Source organism: Patella vulgata, chromosome 3, assembly GCF_932274485.2.
Source record: "Patella vulgata chromosome 3, xgPatVulg1.2, whole genome shotgun sequence".
NCBI classification, from domain to species: Eukaryota; Metazoa; Mollusca; class Gastropoda; family Patellidae; genus Patella; species Patella vulgata.
Genome location: NC_065881.2, coordinates 65,944,627 through 65,967,729, shown reverse-complemented (window position 1 = coordinate 65,967,729; position 23,103 = coordinate 65,944,627). Strand labels below are relative to the sequence as shown.

Below are 23,103 nucleotides of genomic sequence, written 5' to 3'. Positions count from 1 at the left end.
ATTTTGCTATTTCGGCGGGGGACATCAGCCTCACTGTTGGCTTGTTTTCTATGTCGAAGACTGTGGTACGTCAATATCCAGTTAGAGACCTATAGCCACTTCAACTGAATGTTACAAAGTAGTGCAGGGAAAGGTATAACAGGGCGGCTGCCCCCCCCCCCCCCCCCGCCACACACACACACTTCCTAGATGATAGAGACTAACTCTAACTCTGCCAGAACCTAAACTCTCTTAAATCCCGACTGGTCAAATTTTGGTAAAGACACGAACCATACATGTAGGCCTACTATAATAATTACAATGCTAAATTCACTATTGGTTAGATATAGATAGATAGATACATAACGATTTTGTTTTTGGGGGGGGGGGGGGTGTTTCGCCAAAATGCGACCGACTGATGCACATACCTCCAGTACGAATGACGCAGCCAGGAACCACAGGTGGGAGTTTTGTAGGGGCCATGTGCAGTATCGGATCTATATAGAAGCTGGGAATAGGGGGTGGGGTGGGCGGTTCCAAATCTAGGGAGCCATCCAGAATGCCACCCCACAATGAATGTCAACAAAATACTGGCTATAACATTAAGCGTCACAGTAGAACATAGATAGTATTGTATAATTATATAGTTGTTCGCCGATCGTTGTCTCGCCGGAAAGCAGTTTTATTTAAGTTGACATCCTGGAAGATGAAACGGCGGCCATGACGTCGTGCGAACGGCACAACATGGACTGCCAAGATGTTGTCCCGGTAGTACTGGCCTGTAACACGCCCTGCAACAACATGTAAAGCCGTTCTTCCAGCAACAGTGATGCCTCCCCACACCATAACAGAACCACCCCCAAATCGATCATGTCTGATGACGTTAACGTCTTGGAAGCGCTCGTTTCGACGACGCCACACCCTCCTACGTCTGTCCAAAAAATCAACAGTGAACCTTGACTCATCTGAAAACATCACATTGCTCCAGCGTCGATTATCCCAGTGTTGACGATCCCTACACCAACGACGTCTTGCCTGAATGTGATGATCTCTCAAACAAGGGATCACGCGAGGACGTCGGGCGCGAAGGTGACCCCTATGCAGTCGATTCCGAATCGTCTGGCCACTCACTCTCACACCAGTGTCTGTTTGAAGACGAGCGCTGATCTGATTTGCTGTGATGACACGATTTCTCAAGGCCAAGGTACGGATAAATCGATCCTGGGCTTGAGTTGTCGCCCTTGGTCGACCTTAGCGTGGTCTGTCCTGTACAGATTGTGTATGACAGACTGAGAAACATTCATCGTCCGCGCCACAACCGCCTGTGTTGTGCCGATCTGTAGCATGCCAAGGGCACGTAACCTTTCATTTTGGGTAAGCCGACGCATATCAAAATTTGTTTTCTGGTCACTAAAACAATTAAACTGATGTTTCCACCCTGGAATTCAATGCCACAATGACTGTAACATTCAAAGTCAGAGTCGTGCAAATCTTGGGTTGGACTCCCATGATGATCCCAAGCATCACCTGCATTCCATGCGGTAGCTATTGGTGCGTTTGGGCGTCACATGTAACTGAAAATGTTTCTTCTGTTAGGTTCTATAGTGACTTTTTTCGTAGTCATTTGCATATTTTAGTATTATGCCCCCAAAATCAAATATCCCCTACTTTTTTTGAATAGTATGTGATGATTGTGCCTATAACACTGAGCAACCTGAGAAAATTTTGAAAAATTGAGTCAATATCCTAGCATTTGAGGTCATTGTGGACGAGAGGACCAGGCATTGTGGACGAGAGGACCAGAAATGTGAGTCTCGAGATCTGCCCCTGTGAATTCCGTCTGTTTTGCAAGAGTTGACATAACATTTTGTATAGTCTAACGCCCCACGACCCACACCAGTAGGCCTATAACTGGGCAGCTCACTATAACCGTGAATATGATAGTGCTGAGACGGTATCAGACAACAAAGGAATAGAAGAATGATGTTATAACGGAATCGAGCGCCGCAGTTGCCAAAAAATTTCAGATATTATTATGTCACCGAGCTTTTAATTTTTCGGAACTGGGCCTGAAAATGTTAGTCAATGTCATGGCAAATGGAACCAAATTCTCGTTAAAGAGAGGATAAGAAATGGGACAGAATCTTGTGGCCTATCTGTCAATTTGGCCTGTTTTGTGATTGTTTACCTCATTAATTCATTTAGACTGAGGCCGACCGACTATTTTTTTGCCATGGGGGAAAAACATTTCATAGAAGAACATATTCACAACAGAATAAGAGTGACAAACATTTTTTCAAACATGACAAGCAGACATGGTTATTTTATACTATAGTTTTGTGTGACGTATGCAATTTAGGCTCACGAATTCACGCAAATACTTACAGCGCAGTGGACGCTTACGGCTAGCCCCCGGATCCATTCACTTTTTTTGAATTGTCTTTATGTTTGTGTTTTCCTGAGTATGATGTCCTGTCCGTGTATTTGTTTTTGTGTAAATTTTGTGTGGTGCAGTCCCCCTGCACTTACTATTAGTATTTGGGATCTATTCTGGCATTAATTCATTTTAAGTCGCCGATGCATAATTTTGAGACCGACTGCAGTGACGTGTACTTATTTTGGGACCGATTATTTTTTTCTCTGGGGAAATTTTGTTTTTAGACCAACATACTCACAATAGAATAAGAGTAAAACACAACATTTTTTCAAACATGATAAGTGGACAAGGTTATTTTATTCTAAAGTTTTTCGTGAGTAGCGTGACGTATATGCAGTTAGCACTCGTATTGATACCGACTGCTCTTATTTTGCGACCGTGCGACCGACTATTTTTCTTCCCCCCCCACCCCAAATTTACGCCCCTGAACTACATGTATATCAAAGGGGTTAGGGGTTTCAGTTAGATGTATTATAGTTGCCACCAAATTTGATTTTCCAGAGTAGAGGATCACACAGAACCTGATCTGGAACACAACCATAATAGTAATCTTAGGGGAGAGCGGGGCACAGTGGGCATGATTTCTTTTTTTTAGTGAATTGACCAGAAGTGAAATCCTACAGAGAATCAAACTATGCACTCAGTTGAAGCCAGTTATATGTTCGATTTAACAGTGCTGTTAAGAAGTTAATAAATTGAAACCATTTTTGTGTAGATCATTGTAAAACCCAAATTTTTTTTTGACCCAATGTGCCCCGTATGTGGGGTACACTGGGTCACACTATGGGACACAGTTGGTCATCAAGTATGTTTCTTTTAAAAAAATGTATAGTAAACACACCAAAACTCATAAGAACTGTAAAAAGTAAACTTTTAGGTCAAAATATGAATTTGTTTTAAGACTTGAACACAGATATGCTGCTGAAAATTTAAAAAAACAGCTTAACATTGAATAAAAAATTCTTTAACTGGAGAAAAAAAATCTGTTATGTGAAAAACTCCTATGAGTTGTAAGTCAGTAAGGATTCGTAACCTAGGACCAATATTTCCTTAAAAACAGCTCAAATATCCAGATTCTGTCTAAAATGGACAGATGAGATTTAGCTAAACTCGAAATGCTTATGCTCAGTGTGCCCCTCTGAAATGTGCCCCACTGTGCCCCGTCATCAACCATGTCAGAAAATCGAAAATGGCAGGAAGACGTGATAGTATTATGAAACAAAATATTTCTAATAAGAGTCAAATACTATCTCCTTCACCTGGGATTTCAAGTTTGTGGACTCTTACAAAATCTGGAGTAGCCAAGCAGTTTAACCATTCCGCCAAAAATTCACTTTTGCGTCAGAAAAACAGTTAATGGCCGATAAATATTAATCAGCTAATGTGAATTTATTGAAATTAGGGGGACAAATGGGGGCCGTATAGGGGAATTCCCCAGTGATGTCACAATTGAATTTTCCCAAAACAGTTAAAAATTACAAAGCCTGGCTTACTGTGCCCCATGGCTTACTGTGCCCCGCTCTCCCCTACTAATTATAAGTGTCAATTGTCTTTCATAATCAACATATTTTAAAATTTTATTTTGGACCATTTTTTTTTCAAAATAATAATTATATTTCCTGATTTACGCCCGGTCATCTTTATGATATGATAACGAGCACGTGTCACATTATAATGTCGCAACAACAGACGAACAACAGCTGTGACGGAACTGTAGGATTGTGGGATATGTAATGTAATAGTAAACAATATGGACGACAGCTGAACAAAATAATCAAATAATCGGAGGACTGCATGTTTTATCAGTTCTATGGCTATGGCACACCTTATTATGATTATTTCATCTGTCTAACTAATGTATAACTGGCCAAGTGTACAGTTCATCGTTTATTTACTGTATGTTAAGGGTGCGTGTAACTAAAACTAGAAAAAAAAGTTAAAGTCCTGTCCTGTTGGCAGTGTCGCCAGTGTTGCTCTGTTCGACCTCAAACAGATTCTATTTGACATACAGTGCACGTGACGCCGCCATACACAGCGGGATATTTTGTCGTTGACATTATTCATTTGATTGGCATAGTGACACATTATATTGTTCAACAAGTGCATTTTCAGTTCTACTGTGTAAGCCTGTTTACTGTCAGTCGGGGATGATTCATATTGAAAATTGAATTTCCATGTGCATGTTCTATTGGCCGAAGCACATAGTGTCATAGTTAAGTTATACAACTTTATTACAAGGAGAAGCCATCAAATACATGACATCATAGTGATAGTGTATACCATTAGGGTACCCAACTAGAATAATAGGCGCCTATCAAATTTCATGTAGAATGAGCCTACTAAGGATAATGTGTAAACCCTGCCTATTTTTGTCTCTGTTGCACTTATTGTCAATGTTAGTGTTAATTGAAGCAGATAATAAGACTGTAGCAGAAAAAGGTGATAATGTCAATAAAGACCTGATAGCAGATAGTTACAGTAAGTATTATAATCTGCATGGAATTGGGATTTATAAATTCTTAATTTATCTACTAAACCATCACTTATTACGGTAATCGGTATACTGAAAATCATGCAAATAGTATGAAAAAAGTAAACCAGCATGGACCCTATTAAGGTCCATGAAAATATAGTATGCCCTGTCTTCATAAATCCCGAGGGCTTGTTTTGTTTCAGTGATTATGTAAACCCTCAGGACTGTACTGGTATCAATCATAAAATTAAGTCTCTATTTATCATAAATACGGGGGATTATCCCCTACAAATTACTATACTGAGAAGGTTTTATCCTAAAAGGAATATTAATTCAAAAATGGTTCAATTTTTCAAAGACACGATGAATTGAAAATCAGTCAACATTCGGCACCCTCTTTGGATTTAGTCAACTCGAGCCAGCTCCAGGGCAACATTGATTTTTGGGGAAATATTTGATAGGTCTCTTCTTTATTCAAGTGAAACCAAGTCGGGAATGAAATGAAATAAAATGAAATGAAATGGAGTTTAACGTCCTACTGTTCTGCTCCTAACATGGGCTAATGAAGACAGGCATACATGTACGCCATACAGTGTGCTATGATGAGGGAAATTTTGCCCGGGCAGCGGCGCTACGGCCTACTCTTATATTGAATTCCAACTGCCAAGGGATCTTTTACGTGCACGCCAATGTGTACACGGGACCTTGGTTTTTCATACCATCCGAACGACTAGACAGCTGTCCTTGCCAGGCCCTCCATCCTGCATCACTGACAAGGGGAAACCACGTCGGAAAATCTGAATGAACTTTCTCGGCCAATGCAGGGATCGAACACCCGACCTCCAGACTAGCGAGCAAGCGTCTTACCCACTTAGCCACGTGATCCCCCACCAAGTCGGGAGATTACATGTATCTACTGTTGATATTACGCTTTTGTTTGTTAATTAAATATTCAGTACATAATATATAGTGAATTTGAGTATATTTTACATACATGCTTGTAAGTAATCTGTGAAAAATGTGATATTTTGCCAAAGAAGTTCAAATGACGATCATGACATTTGGCATTTTGAAACAATCAATCATGTTTTATTGAATGTCAGTCCTGTTGCTGTACATATATAATTGGTAATTTGTGAATTAATTTCATGTACAGCGTAATCTAATGTACTGCGCATTTAGTTCATCATTATAAATGGGTCTCATTTGGTTATTGTAATTTATAAATTTATAGTTATTGTTGAACAATTTTATACATGTATTTTTAAAGTATAATCCATGTTAACAAGATGTGTCCACCTGGCACAATGAACAAGAGTTAGGAATGGGAAAATATAGTGGACCTATTTTGAAGTTGCATTCAATGTTGTGAACTAACATTACCTACTAATCATTGCTAGAAAGTCACAGTGGTCCGTAAAAAACTAAATGGCAAACAGACTTTGACTTAATTTTCTACTGTTGGCGCTTGAGAATCAGCCGGTAGGAAACTTTATTTCCAAATGGCACCTCTCTGAACTTGAGCTTACATTTTAGGAGTTTCAGTGGCAATATCTCACGTTATTCAATGCATTTGAAATTGAATCACACTGTAAAGGAATATACATAGTGACTGAAGCTGTAGTTGTTTAACAATTTATGACTTTGGGCTTGTTAGCAAACATATGTTCCTTAGTTCAAACGTTTTGGTTCACTTTATCGAAAGTATGATACATATAAAATGCTTTTTGTTTTTGAAAGTACACATAATCATTGCTGTTAAAATTACATTTATATACATATATTGATTTCATTCACTAAAAGTCTATAATATTCAGAAATTATAATCATTATTGATTCTAAACAGAATTGAAGCCACCATGGCTCAGTGCTCACTAATCAAAAAGTCTCAGTTTCGATCCTGGTATCGGTCGAAAAGATTCTTGAGGATATTTCAGCATTTTACCCCTTGTCGTTGGTGCAGGACAGAGGGCCTGACGCATACACATAATAGAACACTTGACTGTACAGATGGAATTCGATGAAGATTATGCGAAAACACAAAATATCCCTAATACATGTACATGTACCACACTCATTCATTAGCCCGGTTGGTGCAGAAAGTAGGATGTTAAATCTCATTTCATTTCTGAACAGATTAAAAACTTAAGAGACAAAAGTTAAGGTTGCTGTAATTTATTGTGATAATGGAATAAATATTACTTATCTATTGTGATACCGGTACATATAAGAACCTAGCTATTTAAAGACAGTATGACCTTTTGCACGTCAACATAAAATTTGTCATGAAATATGATACTTTAATGCTATTAATAGGCCATACCAATATTCATTTTAATTCTTTCATCTGAGTTATAAATTAAATACATGAAATGATGTGTGAATAATATATAGTTTAACTGCATGTAAATTGATATGATAATGGATTCAAGATAAACTTGTCACCATCTGTGGTTATTATCTTGTATTATAATGGGATGTAACCAGGTGAATATTACTCACGCTTCTAGAAAGAATGAAATTACTATTTTGGTTACAGATGGTTTATAATGTTCTCTCATTACAGACACCTGTATTTATCGTTGAGTTTTTAACTTTTTGACTCTGCTACCCTGGTAGTAAAATATGGCTAAAGGCCTTAGAACACCAAAGATTATTTGCTGCCAAAAACCCTATAATAATAATTAAAGTAGAAATTTAATATGAATTAAACATACATTATGCAAGAGCTAAATCTGCCTATTGCAGGTCTTTCTTTAGGCCTGAAATGTTATCTGAATTATTAATTAGACATTAATTAACTTATCCAGACCATAATCAACTCTCGATGACATCGCTAGGCTGCGATGTTTATTGGATTAGGTTCCGATTTGCTGTTTGACGTCCATTCATAATTAAATCATGAATTGGATAATCAAGACTTTTTTATCCTACCGTTTTTAGTAATGATGATCGAGGCTAGGCCGAAAATTCAATCACTAAAATCTTGGTTCATAGTATATCAATTTGACTGAAATTTTCAGCAAATTCCCTTTACAGTATCTAGTTTTTAACTATTATAGTGAGAACTGCCAGCACTTTATCTAATCTCCCATAATGTATCTTTAAAATTAGAAATATTTTGCTACTTTCTAAATGTTGCAATGAAGAGTATTCTAGTTATTGATTTATATAGTGTACCTTTGTCTTTTATGGTACACATCTAGTCCAATATATTTCAAAGCTATTATTGATTATTGATCATTTTAAGTTACCATGGTAATATATGTAAAAAATGAATATAACATTCTTTGTCACCAGGGAATATAAAAGTATCAGTTCCCTTTTAGAAAGTTTGTCCAGGCTTTTTATGAATTCATGTACCATGTTTGAATTTTAAGATTAGTAGAATTGATCATTTATAAATAATGGATGTGAAGAAGGACAATTTTAATTAAAATAAAATATGCACATTACTAATAAACAAGTTTTAATCACTGTTATTTATTGCATACTGGGATAAATTTACTATTAGTCTCTTCTTATTATTTCACAAATTAATACACAAAAAAAATAAATAAATCATTTTTATATTTTCACAATATATTTTTTTTAATTTTTATGTATATCACCAAAGCTATTTGGAATAAGAAAAAAACACAAAGTACAGAAAAGATGTGTAAAACGGAAAGAAAGATTTTTTAATTATAAACGCACAGGAGAATCGCCAGCAGTCCAGATTCTCAATAATATTTTTTGTTCATTACAAGTCCCTGTAATCATTATACTATGTTCAATTCAGTCTGGTGTAGATGGTGCCATGACTCAGCTTTCAATAATCCAATTAGTCAAATGCCATGCAGTCAAACAGGTGGTCGTGGGTCTTTAAAGGACAATCACTTTGAAAACGTAAAAACATGAAACATGGTTAAAGATTACATCTACCAATAGATGCACATTAGTCTCATTAGAAAAGTTTTCAGAAGCATGTCGGCTCCTTACACTATAAATTTGATCCCATTGTTTTTTATACACCCACATTTTCATTATAATGTCATCCCCCCTGTCCTTTCACATTTCATAAAAATACAACCAAAACTGCCGGACAAAATGGCCGCTCCTTGTTTGCAAATGGTGTAAAAGTATGTAATACCAAGGTTGTGGACCCTCTATAAGTCACAATTTTTATTCTATTTTGATGAAACTTAAATATATGTTTACATTCAAAAGATCTTGGTTCCTTTCAATATTTGTGCATATCACACCGTAACTTGATTATGGCCCCTGATTGTACAAAAAATTGCGTTTTTGTTTAGCTTGTTCGCTCTTCATCTCTTGCAAAATGTGGGTGTACATTGTATCTTGCCTGCCAACTGCTGGTTTACAAATGATTAGAATTAAAAATTAACAACAGTTAGGACTGTTCCATTAATTACTTAAAGCGATAATTTCATATTTTCTAAGAAAGTCAAAACATAATTATTTCTATGTCTTTTGCCCAATAGGTTGTCAACTCACTATTATACGATCATAGTATTATTATACCTAAAATCCTTTGACCCCGGAAATAATAACACAATTACCTCCCTTGTTTTTCTATTCCCCCCCCCCCCATGGAATAGCTATCTTCAAACGTTTGAATTTAAAGTTGAAAATGATATTTTTGCCAATTTCTCAACTGGCAATAGTGAATTATAGGATTAATAGGATTATTCTTTAACAAGGTAGGACTGTTTATAGATACCATCTATTTTAAGGCTCTATTTTAATCAATTTTAGAAATATAACTTAAAAATATGAAATTGCAACTTTAATAGAACTATACTGAACAGGTATTTTAGAGGTGAACTGGAATGTCAATGTTAAATTGTTAATACAGAAATAATATTTATTTCTTCAGATGCATTTTAGAGGTGAACTGGAATGTCAATGTTAAATTGTTAATACAGAAATAATATTTATTTCTTCAGATGCATTTTACTGTGAGCCACAGCATGTCCACTTGGCATACGGAGATACCATTAGAGATGTGGTTATTATGTGGGCAACAAAACTAGATTGTAGTACAACTTTAATCTATGGTAAAACACCATGGAATTTTGGTACAAGAACTTCTGGTTCTAAAGTTAATTTTAAAGAAAACAATGAACTTGGTTTACAGTATCTTCATAGGGTCTATTTAAAGGTAACCTTTATTTTTTTTAATAAAACATAAACCGAGAATTCTGACGTGTGGTCAACGGACATAAATACTCTGATGTCTCTATTTCAATTTTATTGTTGTAATATTGGAATATGAGTGACCTATTTATAACCAATAAATCTAATTTGTATGTAATTACATGTAATTAAGTCATTATTTCTCTTATTATTCATTTACTGCTGTCTGTGTATTTAATGTACACCTACAAAGAGTAAACTATTATAAGGGTAGTAATTATATGTCAGGATATTTTCAACAATTATTCTATTTAGTAGTATTATTTGTGAAATTAATGATCATGACAATTAATCCTGTATGATACTGATGGGATTCAGCAACAAGTTGTTAATACACTCAAAGCCATTAACAACACAATGCCAAATTCAAAGTTTATTTACTGCAACAACTTTTAAGAAATGTACATAACAATTGACAAAATCGAGATAACAGGCATCTGTGGATAATTTCATGAAAGAATTCACTACAAATGCACAAAACCGAAACATCAGAGAATCATGAAACACCCTGAGCTCTTACACATGCCTGAAGTTGCCTTGGCATGGACTGACACAGATGTCTCACTACACGCTGTGGGATTGTTTGCCAATGATTTTGGAGTGCCTAGTTCGAGGTGGCACGGCTTGAGTTCAAACCCATTGTCCATGTTACGAGCAAAGCGTCCATGTTGACGGCGGTAGATACGGTGACGTCCATCAGGAAAACTGAGGTTGAATCGGGGGATTCATCTGAGAAGATGACATTTCGCCATGGTGTGTTGTGCAGATACCCCTGATTTGCGGCCTATTGCTGTCTGGCAAGGCGATTACAATTCAAAAGGATTTGACCTTGGTATGGTCGACGGCAGCGTAACCCCAGCCAGGCGCCTTCGGACTGTATGAGGGCTGATCTGACGTTGCCGTGTTCGAACAGTTCCCCTGGCAGTAGCAGTAGCTGACTGGAACCTGTAAAGCAGGAGCTGTAGTCGGATGTGGCGATCTTGAGCAGCGATTGTTACAGGCCGCAATCCAGATCGGGGTCGATCGGCAACTATTCCAGTGGCGTGGAAGCGTTGTCTGAGGCGAGCAATGGTCGATGGGTGGACATTAAAGTGTCTGGCGCCGGCTAAGAAAATTAAAATGTGTATTATTGTGCTTTTTATCTGAAAAATACTTTCTTCTTCAGAATCTTGATCCGAAAACTACTTATTTCTATCGTCCAGTTAGTGATAATATATCCAGTGGTCCATTTTATTTTAAAACTCCTGAAGATGGACTAGTAAGTTATGCAAACTTTAAACAATAAGATAAATATACAATAATGATATTATTAATTAATTCACATATGATATTTTGTAAGAATGCTAATACAAAGTACAACCAATTGTAACTGACAAACTTTGTTAACTTCACAAAAGAATAATGTATGGTCTAAATCTGAATACAGGTGTTTATATTTACTAGATTTTTTTTATTGAATTATTTTTTATAGGAATGGTCACCATTATTTATGGTATATGGTGATTTAGGTGTACATACTAACACCATACCATATATAACTAATGAAGTATTAACTGGTAAATATACAGCTATATTACATGCAGGGGATTTTGCTTATAATTTACATGATGATGGTGGAAAGGTAGGTTCAGTTTTTTATACACCCACATTTACATGTGGACATATATTGTGGTCAGTCCTGTCCATCCGGATGTCCATCCACAATTTGTGGACACTCTACAGGTCACGATTCTTATCCGATTTTGACGAAACTTGGAATATAAGTTTATCGTCAAAAGATCTTGGTTCCTTTCGATATTGGCATGTATCGGATCGAAACTTTCATGGATTATGACCCTTGATTGTATGAAAAATCACTTTTTTAGCTTGTGGATACTCTGGAGGTCACAATTTTTGATTTTGATGAAACATGAAATGCATGTTTCTAACCCAAAGATCTTGGTTCTTTTCGATATTGGAATGTATTGGACCATAACTTCATGGATTATGGCCCCTGATGTACGAAAAATCACATTTTTATCTGTTTAAAAAAAACGTGTGAATATACCACTGTTACACAATTATGATGGTTGATTTCGAATTTCGTTAAAATCAGACTAAAACTGCCGGGCAAAATGGCCACCCCTCGGACGCAAATAGTGTATAAATATGGTATATCAAGGTTGTGAACCCTCTAAACCTAGAGGCCACAATTTTTATCCGATTTTGATGAAACTTTAAATTTCTGTTTATATCACAAATATCTTGGTCCCGTTTGATAAACACGCATATCCGAACGTAACTTCCTGGATTATGGCCCCTGATTGTGCGAAAAATCGCATTTTTAGCTTGTGAATTCTCTAGAGGTCACGATTTTTAAACTGTTTAAATATATCACCGTTCCACCATAATGAAGGTTGCATACGAATTTCGGGAAAAACGAAATGAAACTGCGGGACAAAATGGCCGCTCTTTGTATGCAAATTGTGTAAAAGGAAGGTTGTAGACTCTCTAGAAGTCACAATTTTTATCCGATTTTGATGAAACTTAAAATATATCTTTATATACCAAAGATCTCAGTCCCTTTTGATATTTGCGTATTTCAGACCATAACTTTCTGGATTGTACAAAAATTGCTTTTGTTTTTAGCTTGTTCTCTATCCATCTCTTGCAAAATGTGGGCGTATGTTGCCTGGCAGCCGCTGGTTCATCTTATCTTATTTGATTGTTGTATCAGAAATTCAAAAGACAACTAAAGACTAATGTAAAAAAACAAAAAGTATCTTTAATCTTATTCAACAACTCATGTCAGATGTTATTGAAATGTAATAGTGTACAGTTGAGCAAAATGTCAATTTTGAATTATTCTAGGTTGGTGATAAATTTATGGAAATGATTGAAGGATTTTCTTCTAAAATACCATATATTACATGTCCGGGTAACCATGGTAAGTTTTATATTTTACATTTATATTTTACTCCAAACCAGGTTAAAGATCGGTCATATTGTACTCACATAGGTTTCATTTATTGTCACCCACCTTTCGGGGAAAGCTGGGGACTATTGAAATAGATTTGTCCATTTGTATACATGTAGCGGTCAGTGTCACACCTGTTAGTTAGAAAACAATAACTGTCGGATACTTTTACTTACTAAGTAAGTGAGAGTGATGAAACTTGGTAATAGTTTCCATGCATCAATATATTGACTAAGTTTGAAAAAAGGCACTTTCTGATCTGGTTAATCAGAGTGATAAGCAGGTTTACTTGGTGTACTGAGATACATGTGTCACAATGAAATTTTATTGCAACAAAGCAGATATACAAATAGTATCATTATCATATTACAGAATTATATACAAAATTTCTTTTTGAGAAGGGTCTAGCTATAGGCTTCTGCCTATTTTCTAATCCAGTTTGTGAATAAATATTGTTTATAAAGAAAAAATATTTCTTTTTTGCCCTTTTTAGAAATAGATAACTACACATTTGCTCAATATAGATATAGATTTTCAATGCCAAAAACTAATTGGCCCATACCATTAGATAAAATGTGGTTTAGTGTAGATATAGGTCCAGTCCATTTAATCAGGTAAGCAGATTTTCTTTCTAGATCAAGTATTTTATACATGGTATATTTTGAGCGTTAAAATTAAAATAAAAAAACAAACACAGTAAATCCTAATCAGCAGACAACATTGAGTAAAGTAGACTCACCACATGAGAAAAATCTCAATGTAAAGTGGTACTAGGTGTTCATGAAAGAGTAAACATACAGTGCCTCACCCATAACTGTCATTGTGTTAAGTGAAAAGTCAAGTATGATAAATTGGAAACATTTAGGTTGGTCAAAATAGATATGTAATGACAGACAGACAATATCAAAAACACAACACAGTTTATATGGAAATACAATCACTGGTTTATAGGCATAGAACGACGTTTCGACAAGTATTCTCTTATCGTTATCAAGCTTGATAACAATAAGACTAAGAGAATACTTCTCAAAATGTTGTGCTATGCTTATAAACCAGTGATTGTATTTCCATATAAACTGTGTTGTGTTTTTAATGTGTTCAATCACTAAATGCCACTCAAGGATTACAGACAATATTGTTATGGCGACCATAAAACTTAAAAAAATGAAGACTAAAATCTGGTTGGTAAATATCCCAGTTTCAGGAAGTTTGATGTTAACATTTTGCCATGGTACAAGAAGTCATTATAAAATAAATGTGTTCTGGCATGATTTATAGCTGGTGACTAGGTTATGTTGCTGCACATAAATGGAAAATAGCACATGTCGTGCTTGTCATATTTTCAAACACCAGCAATTAGGATAATTGTGTTTATTTTAAATATGAATTATATTATTCAATATGAATTGATAAATATATATCTCTTTTATTGTCCTGAATGAAAAGGCCTAATCATTCATAATATTAGAACTATTTGAAATTTCAGTTACTCGTCAGAAGTATTTTTTACTCACAATGAAGAATATGTAATGAAACAGAGAGATTGGTTGATACAAGATTTAACAAATGCTAATAAAAATCGTGACAAACAACCGTGGATTATTGCTTTTGGTCATCGACCTATGTATTGTTCTAATATTGTTAATGATGATTGTTCAAAGGTTGATTCTAAAGTTAGAGATGGGTATGTACACTTATTATTATTGATATGTTAGAATGATGAATATATTATGATAAGGTTATTCAGTGGACTAGTACTGCTTTATCTTCACCATTTCTTATCATATTACTTATGGTAACATCTGTGGTATACAATATATATCTATAGAGTTCTCCCATACTAGTTCAGTCACTGATAAGATATACCAGTTTTCATTAAATTATTTCAACCAAATGAAATTTTTTTTCAAAGGACTGTACCATTCTGTACACATAGTACTACATGAATCTACTTCAAGAATAGATTTCTACCTTGAATGGTGGCCATATCAAAAAATTGTTATGATATTTTGTAATGCGGTTCTGCCTACTCCATTGCACATCTTTTATTAACACTAAGTATACTATGAAAATTATTCCGCTTTTATTTATTAAAATTGAAAAGGTTTGTTTATAGTATACTTAGTGTTTTTGTCCCCCGCCTTTCGAAGAAAGCAGGGGGCTATTAAAATGGGTTTGTCCGTCTGTCTGTCCGTCACACTTTTTGGGACACAATAACTCTCTTCCTAATTGAGCTAGAATGTTCAAATTTGGTGTATGTGTTTATTAGGTCAATGCCTTGATGGAGTTCGAAGATGAGCATTTTCCGCTTAGGGTAAGCAGAGATAAGCAATTTGATTGGTTGATGCTTTGGGACACGATAACTCTCTTCCTAATTGGGCTAGAATGTTCAAACTTGGTGTATGTGTTGATTAGGTCAATGCCTTGATGGAGTTCGAAGATGAGCATTTTCCGCTTAGGGTAAGCAGAGATAAGCAATTTGATTGGTTGATGCTTTGGGACACGATAACGTTTAATTGAGCTAGAATGTTCAAACTTGGTGTATGTGTTTATTAGGTCAATGCCTTGATGGAGTTCGAAGATGAGCATTTTCCGCTTAGGGTAAGCAGAGATAAGCAATTTGATTGGTTGATACTTTGGGGCACGATAACTCTCTTCCTAATTGAGCTAGAATGTTCAAACTTGGTGTATGTGTTGATTAGGTCAATGCCTTGATGGAGTTCGAAGATGAGCATTTTTTAATTATTATATTGAGAACTGCCAACTCGTTATCGAATCTTCCATAATGTATCTTTAAGTGAGAGGGATGAAACTTGGTGTATAGTTTCATTACATCAATACCTTGATTAAGTTCGATAATGAGCATTTTCTGCTCCGGGTAAGCAGAGCGATAAGCAATTTGATTGGCCGAGACTTTGGAACACAATAACTCTCCTTCTAATGGAGTTAGAATGTACAAACTTGGTGTAGGTGTTTATGAGGTCAATGCCTTGATGGAGTGTGAAGATGAGCATTTTCAGCTTAGGGTAAGCAGAGATAAGCAATTTGATTGGTTGATGCTTTGGGACACGATAACTTAGTTCTAATTAAGTGAGAGTGATGAAACTTGGTGTTTAGTTTCATTACATCAATACCTTGACTAAGTTCGATGATGAGAATTTTCTGCTTAGGCTAAGGAGCAAAAAGCATTTTCATTGGTCAAGACTTTGGAACACAAAAACTCTGCTTCTAATTGAGGTAGTATGTTTAAACTTAATATAGATGTTCGTCTTAACTGAGTTCAATGATTAACATATGGAGCTAAAGCTAAGCAGAGATACATGTAAGCAATTTCCTTGGTCGATGCTTTGGGACAAATTAACTTTGATTCTATCTGATAGAGAGTGATGAAACTTAGTGTATAGTTGATAATCAGTTTGATTGCTTGACACTTGAAAAAAATAGATGTGCGATTTATTAATATGTGTCATCTATTTATTTGAGGATTTCGGCGGGGGACATCAGCCTCACTGTTGGCTTGTTTAATTTCATGTGGACAGATATTGTCGTCGCCCCTGTACATTCGTCTGTGTGTCCGTCCGTCCGTGTGTCTGTTCACAATTTGTTTTTGGACACTCTACAAGCCACAATTCTTATCTAATTTTCTCCAAAAGATATCCATTCTGTTCAATATTAACATGTATTGGATCGAAACTTCATGAATTGTGGATCCTGATTGTATGAAAATCACGTTTTTACTAGCTTGTGGACATTCTAAAGGTCCTTTTGACATTTGTGCACATCGGACCATAACTTCCTGGATTTTGTCTCCTGATTTGCTAGTTTTGTGTCCATCTCTTGCAAAATGTAGGCGTATCTTGCATGGCAACCACTTGTTTACTAATATTGTTGGTTTAGGAATTAAATTTTCGGTCAACTAGATTAGTATCTAATTGTAGACTGCTTTAATTTAGTATAAAGACTGTACCTGGCAAAGCATTTGTTAAATGAGTAATTATTTTATTTTAGATTTGAAGATATATTTTATTATCATGGGGTAGATATAGTTCTACAAGCCCATGAACATTCATATGAACGGTTGTTGCCTATGTATAAGAAAGTAGTATTATCAGAAGATTATAACAATCCTCTAGCACCAGTACAGATTATTACAGGAGCTGCCGGCAGTAAACATGGTATAGATCCAATGATGCAACCACCATATGGTAAGAATAGTAACATTATATGTCATAACAGTTGTGCATGCTGGGGAGTGTTACTTTTTAGGCTGGAACTATTCAATTAACTTGTTATGGAAGTGTTTAAGTCTTATAATGTATTCACATCAGTGCCAAAATTTGCTAATACAATATTAATTGAATTGAACCAAGATGAAGGTCTCAATGTTTAGTTTAAGTCTTCTAATATATCCACAAAGTTGGCTATCTATAATACAATATTAATTGAACCAAGATGAAGGTCTCAATGTGAGAAGTCTTATAGTAAACAACTGTATGATATCTTTACCTGAACCATGTTGTATTTATGTCCCAATAAATTTTATAATAAGAATGGATAAGGGATATAGTTAGTGTAACCAAGAGGGTTACTTTCATAAACCAGGAACAACTTTATAAATCTGGATATGATTTATTCCAACAGCAACAACATTAAAATAAACTAATATAAAATGGCAGAACAATATGATGTGCAAATATAAAATGGCAGAACAATATGATGTGCATCTTAGGTTAATATGTTAACTTAATTATATCAATTGGTTGTTAAGAATTTAATCTGAAATAGTTTTAAAGTTCAATATGTTACACAGTAAAAGAACATCAAAATGTTGCCATAAGTGACTGGAACTAAATGATAGATAATGTTAAATTTATGAAAGCAATAGATAAGGGTAAAGAAGGAATTTAGATAATAACTGTTCAAACATTATACTATATTTAAAATAGATAAGGTCGATACAGCAGATATATTTAATTTTTGTTGAAACAAGTGTAGGAGTGTTTAAATTTGGTCTACATTTAATAATCCGTTTTATAAGACTGGAGAATATCAATAATTATTTATGAATAAAATATATGAAAATACATCCCACAAGCATTATATTAAATTGAAATGCTTGGTCATACAGGTTATTTTGATACTAGAATAACTTTGTTACCTTTGTGTTTCCTTAACCTTCTTGGAATTATTTACCATGTACATCATCTATTTTCCCCCCAAACCAGAGATGCTTCTTATCTGCCTAGCAGATGTTAACTTTGAGAAATGTCAGTTTCCAGATAATGACAACTTTTAGAAATTGTATTGGCATAGGAGGGGATCCAGTCCCCCACCCCCACTACGAATTGTGTATTGCTTTCTTGTCTAAGTGTCAAGATATGAAATACTGGGGTTTATTTCTGTGCATGGATAATAGCAGATTCAGAGATTAAAGGGAAAATGATAAATCTATTCTGAAAGGTTTTTTTTATATTTTTAGAAGTCTGGTCTGCATTCCGAATGGCAAATGGTTCTTTAAATAGTTTTGGTACATTGAAAGTTGACAATGCAACACATATAAAATGGGAACAAAGATCTGTTATTACCTCCGATCTTATTGATTCTGTGTGGATAGTTCAAGAAAATCACGGACCATTCCGTCGTGATAATTTACCAAAAAATATCAGTGATGAAATAGAAGATAGTATTAAAAAGTCTGGTATTAAACCAGTTTATTTAGATGATAAAACGGAGAAAGAGGAAATATTTGAAAATGATAAAAAGCAGCGAATGTATATCGGTATTGCTTTTGGCTCATTGTTTGTTGTAGCTATAGTTATTGTATTGGTTGTGAGAAGTTGTCGTAGAAAACAACGTTCAACTCGCCGTTGGGAGACCATGGATTTTAATTATGGTAAAAAGTTTTACAGTGCAGCAAAAAATAGTGAGAAAGATTTAGATGTTGATAATGACTTTGAAATTGATATGAGTGATGGAACTTTACCAACAACTAAATTATTAGCAGATGATTAACACAAGTGTTGATTTTTTTCAGTATATCACCAATATTATACATTAGCATAATTATATAAACCAGGGTCTCCCAATTGCATTTATTTTGAAAGATTAAGTCCCAACATGCCAGAAAGTAAAGTAATCGATAAAAACCAAGTTAATTGATGATATACAGATTTTGTGTTCTAAGAAATGTTAAATATGAATGATGTATTGTCGTTTATTAGATTTATGAATAGCAGCTTTACACATCAGTATTGCATAAATTATCCAGATTAGATTGTAGTAAGTCTTTACATACTGTAAGATGTGATCTAATTTGTTGGGGATTGACCGACCATTATTTGGGTTTTATTTTTAATATTCATCCAGTTATTTGTTAAGACATACCAATGACTCTTTATTTTTGAGTTCTTCATGCATTCCTATTATATCCAGGTTGAGTTTTCCTATGATATAACATACTTGACGAAAATATATTTATTTTATTATTACCAAATAATCTGTAGTTGCCATACGGTTGTGGTTTATATTAAATGTATTTGTTTATGTTGAGGGGTATAGTATATATTAAAATATATACAGCAAAAGTTAAAACTAAATTTTAAACATCATAGGCTGTACATAGAGCAGTCTTTTGGGGTTTCTTGCTTTAAATTTAAATGTATGTTGTCTTTTTTATCACATCGTTAGCCATTGTTATAATGGAGGAAATGCTCAAATGATGTCAACAATCTGACAAAAAAATAAAATGTTTATTTATATCCAAAGACCGACACCAAATATCTCGTAAGTGGGAATCAATTGTTTGCTATCTTATGAAGTATGTGTAGAGATTGCTTTCCCATTGCTCTTTATGTATGTATTACAAACTGCTTTAGTGTGTTAATAGATTTATGTATGGTAATAGTTTCTGGACTAAAAATTTCTCAGTCTATTTTATCCAAGAGTAGAACATAAGACATTTGATGAAATATTAGTATTATCTTGTAGACATATTTAATTTAAACATGTTTTAACTTAAAATAAAATTCAGAAGAGAGAATTACATGATAATTTTTCAAATGAAAATGTATTAACACAAGGTACAGGTTTATGGATACGTGAGTTTAATAGTATACTATATCTGTATCGTTTGCTTTAATCTCAGTAATTTGTGTATCCATAAACTGTACCTTGTGTTAGAGGACAATATTATTGGTGTCAGTCATTATCACATATGTAATAGAACTGGTTAAACAGGTTCTAATTATAATTCTAACACAGAGATCATTACTACGATAGATGCGTTATGAAGATTTTAAGAAAAGGAAGTGACAAACGCAAAAGGAAAACATGAGTTATCCTTCTATATAACTGATAGAAGTGACGAGTGATAACAAATGCACGGGTGAATTACTGCTCACTAATAATTCCTTTGAAGACCAAAAGTTGTGATGTAAGGCTGTTAAAGGATATCTAATAATTCAAAAAAGTAATTGAATGTCACTAGATAAGAGAAAATGTGAAAAATAGAAATAGTTCGTACATTCCCTTGTTTTAATTTTCTATTTTTCTCTGTTATCTAGTGACAGTCAATTATTTTTTTTTAATTGTTTTCCTTTTGCGTTCATCACTTCCCTTTCTTGAAAACTTCATAAAGCATCTATCGTAGCAATGATAAAATTATATTTGGAATGAGTTTAACCAGTTCTATCACCAATATTGTCCTTTAATATGTTCAATTACTAAATGCCTATCAAAGAAAAATATATTAAGCTTCAGAAATCCCTGCTTCCTATACAAACATTCCAGCTGACAACTTTTTACACTTCCTTCTTAAAAGTTGTATGCAAACCCCATGTGCCTTCAACAATAGAATATGTTATAGTGTCGTATATCCCACACAGTACCTCGTTTATAGTATTCTCTTTGCTTTGCATTGGGTAATGATTGGAATCTCCATTTGCCTATTATGTCTCTTTGAATAAAGAAATGACTTTGGTGTTGAAAGAATTGAGACTTGAAGAATTATTAAAATGTTAGCCTAATAATACAGATGTACATGAAATTTACTAAAGCTTTGAATGTATTATTTAAATGCTTTCTAGTAAGACTGAGTTGCAACTACCAATTTGTATGCTTTACAAACAATATCAATAATATAATATGTTTTAACATTCCTTTGTTTTGAAATCAATTTTATTTATGTTTATTTCTGTTTGTTGTATATATAACGGTATTATGTATGTATTTTTTATTGTGCAATATTAAATTTCATGTTGGTTATTAATTTACAATATGTTGTTATCAATAAAATTAAAAACATTTTTCACATACAGATGCTGGCTTGGTAATATTATGATAATCCGAGTACAAAAATAGATGTATTGATTACACAGCTGTTGTATACCTGCATCTAATTTTTTTTATTATGGTAGAGGCTCAGTATTGATTAACAATAATGTTCAGATGGCTTTATAAATTCTTCATTTACAAAATGGCCTTGCCTTTTGTTTGAATTTCTTCTGATGCATTTTAGCATTGATAAAAGAACAAGCCAACAGTGAGGCTGATGTCCCTTGCCGAAATCCGAAAATAAATAGATGACACATATTAAGAATGCGTTTGCGAGAGAACCATGCAGGGACCGGCATATGGTGGGTGACCAATTTTGACCATTTTTTTTTTATGTATGATGGGTAACCCCTCCCAACCCCACTGCCACAATTTTAGATCAATCGAGCCATTTTTAGAGCGTAGAAATTTTTTTGAAATTTTAAGACCGAAAAAAGCCCAAAAATTATCATTTTCAGGTCACTTTTTAATTATTTCGCACAACTAAACTACGGGGAGTAGATTAATGAAACTTTATATCGTAGCAGATATGGTTAGTGAGTATACATTCTGAAAGTTTGATGGATTTTCATCGAGCGGTTTTCGGTATAGGGACTTATTGCTGCAAGGTACCAAAATAGCTCAATTTAGGTATGTCATTTTATTCTATCTATGTCTCACCCACTGCGGGTTTAAGTATTTTTTTGGAAAGCTGACTGAAAAGACAATGATCTATAGTATTAAGATCAAGAAAAAAAATTGGGTGGCACTCGACTCGTTTAGTAGTAAATAATTTCCATTTTAGTACAAAAATAACGATTTTTAACAAAAATGACGAAAAGTAAACCGCTTTATTTACACACTCAAAAGTGTAACATGGCACTTGAAACCAAATTAACGTGGTTTCCAGTTCCTTGTTTCCAGTTTCCAGTGTTTCGTTTGATTAGACCTAATCACACTCAACACTGCCGTAATGAAAGCAAATTTCTGTTCCAAATTATGATTGGTCAATAGTCCAATTACAACCAATACCTAACTGTGTAACAACATAATTCTGGTTTAAACAGAGTTTCAAATATGTTAACATAACGTTACGTCATGATTCACGAAATTTATTACGCCCAATTAACCAGTGCATAGCAGAAAAACTAACTGCGTGACAAACGAGGCTATCTACATGGCTACAATGTAAACAATACTGTTTGCAGACGAACAATACTTTCACCGTTTTTAAAGGGACAATAACACTCTTGCTGGCTTGAAAGCTTCAGAAAATAAATAATATCTCTATCTAAGTACTAGATGTTTAAGTGTCCTACCTGTTGTGTAAATTATCCATTACATCCTATTTTATTTGCCCAGAGGGTTCGAAAATATTTTTAAATCTAAGTTTCATTTGAAAAGGTTTACGTTAGAGGTTTCAAACCATTATGTTGAATTTTTCAAATTTTTTAAATAAGGTGTGTTAAGATGAAATTTGTATCATCAATTAATTGAAATATTCTAAAATAGTACAATTTGTTGACCAGAATAAAGATTGGGACATATTATTCAGTTACAACAAGAGTGGTACTGAGCCTTTAATACCTTAAATCACTGTCCAAAGTTTTAGGGAAGACCCCAGATTAAACGAAAGTGCAAATCTAACTTCAGCCTGACGAATAATAATAATATTATTAATATGTACATTTATATAGCGCACGTACTCGATGTACAGAAGATTGTCCACTGCGCATACAATTAAATTAA

At 34.3% G+C, this 23,103-nt stretch overlaps 1 protein-coding gene across 1 annotated transcript; it reads left to right on the top strand.

Moving 5' to 3' along the window:
- The first annotated feature begins 4,143 nt into the window (after positions 1–4,143).
- Positions 4,144–21,352, top strand: LOC126816512 (acid phosphatase type 7). Its single transcript, XM_050543111.2, has 9 exons — positions 4,144–4,894; positions 9,839–10,053; positions 11,254–11,346; positions 11,560–11,709; positions 12,939–13,014; positions 13,538–13,658; positions 14,531–14,728; positions 17,053–17,249; positions 18,524–21,352. Exons 1-9 carry the CDS (start codon positions 4,747–4,749, stop codon positions 19,054–19,056), a joined length of 1,731 nt encoding a protein of 576 aa, XP_050399068.1. The 5' UTR covers positions 4,144–4,746; the 3' UTR covers positions 19,057–21,352.
- Positions 21,353–23,103: the final 1,751 nt, after the last annotated feature.

Excerpts from the sequence above, each read along its gene's own strand:
- LOC126816512 (XM_050543111.2), top strand. The coding sequence starts at position 4,747 with ATGAGCCTACTAAGGATAATGTGTAAACCCTGCCTATTTTTGTCTCTG. Across the intron at positions 14,729-17,052 it reads GATTCTAAAGTTAGAGATGG|ATTTGAAGATATATTTTATT; the intron begins GTATGTACACTT and ends ATTTTATTTTAG. Across the intron at positions 17,250-18,523 it reads AATGATGCAACCACCATATG|AAGTCTGGTCTGCATTCCGA; the intron begins GTAAGAATAGTA and ends TTATATTTTTAG.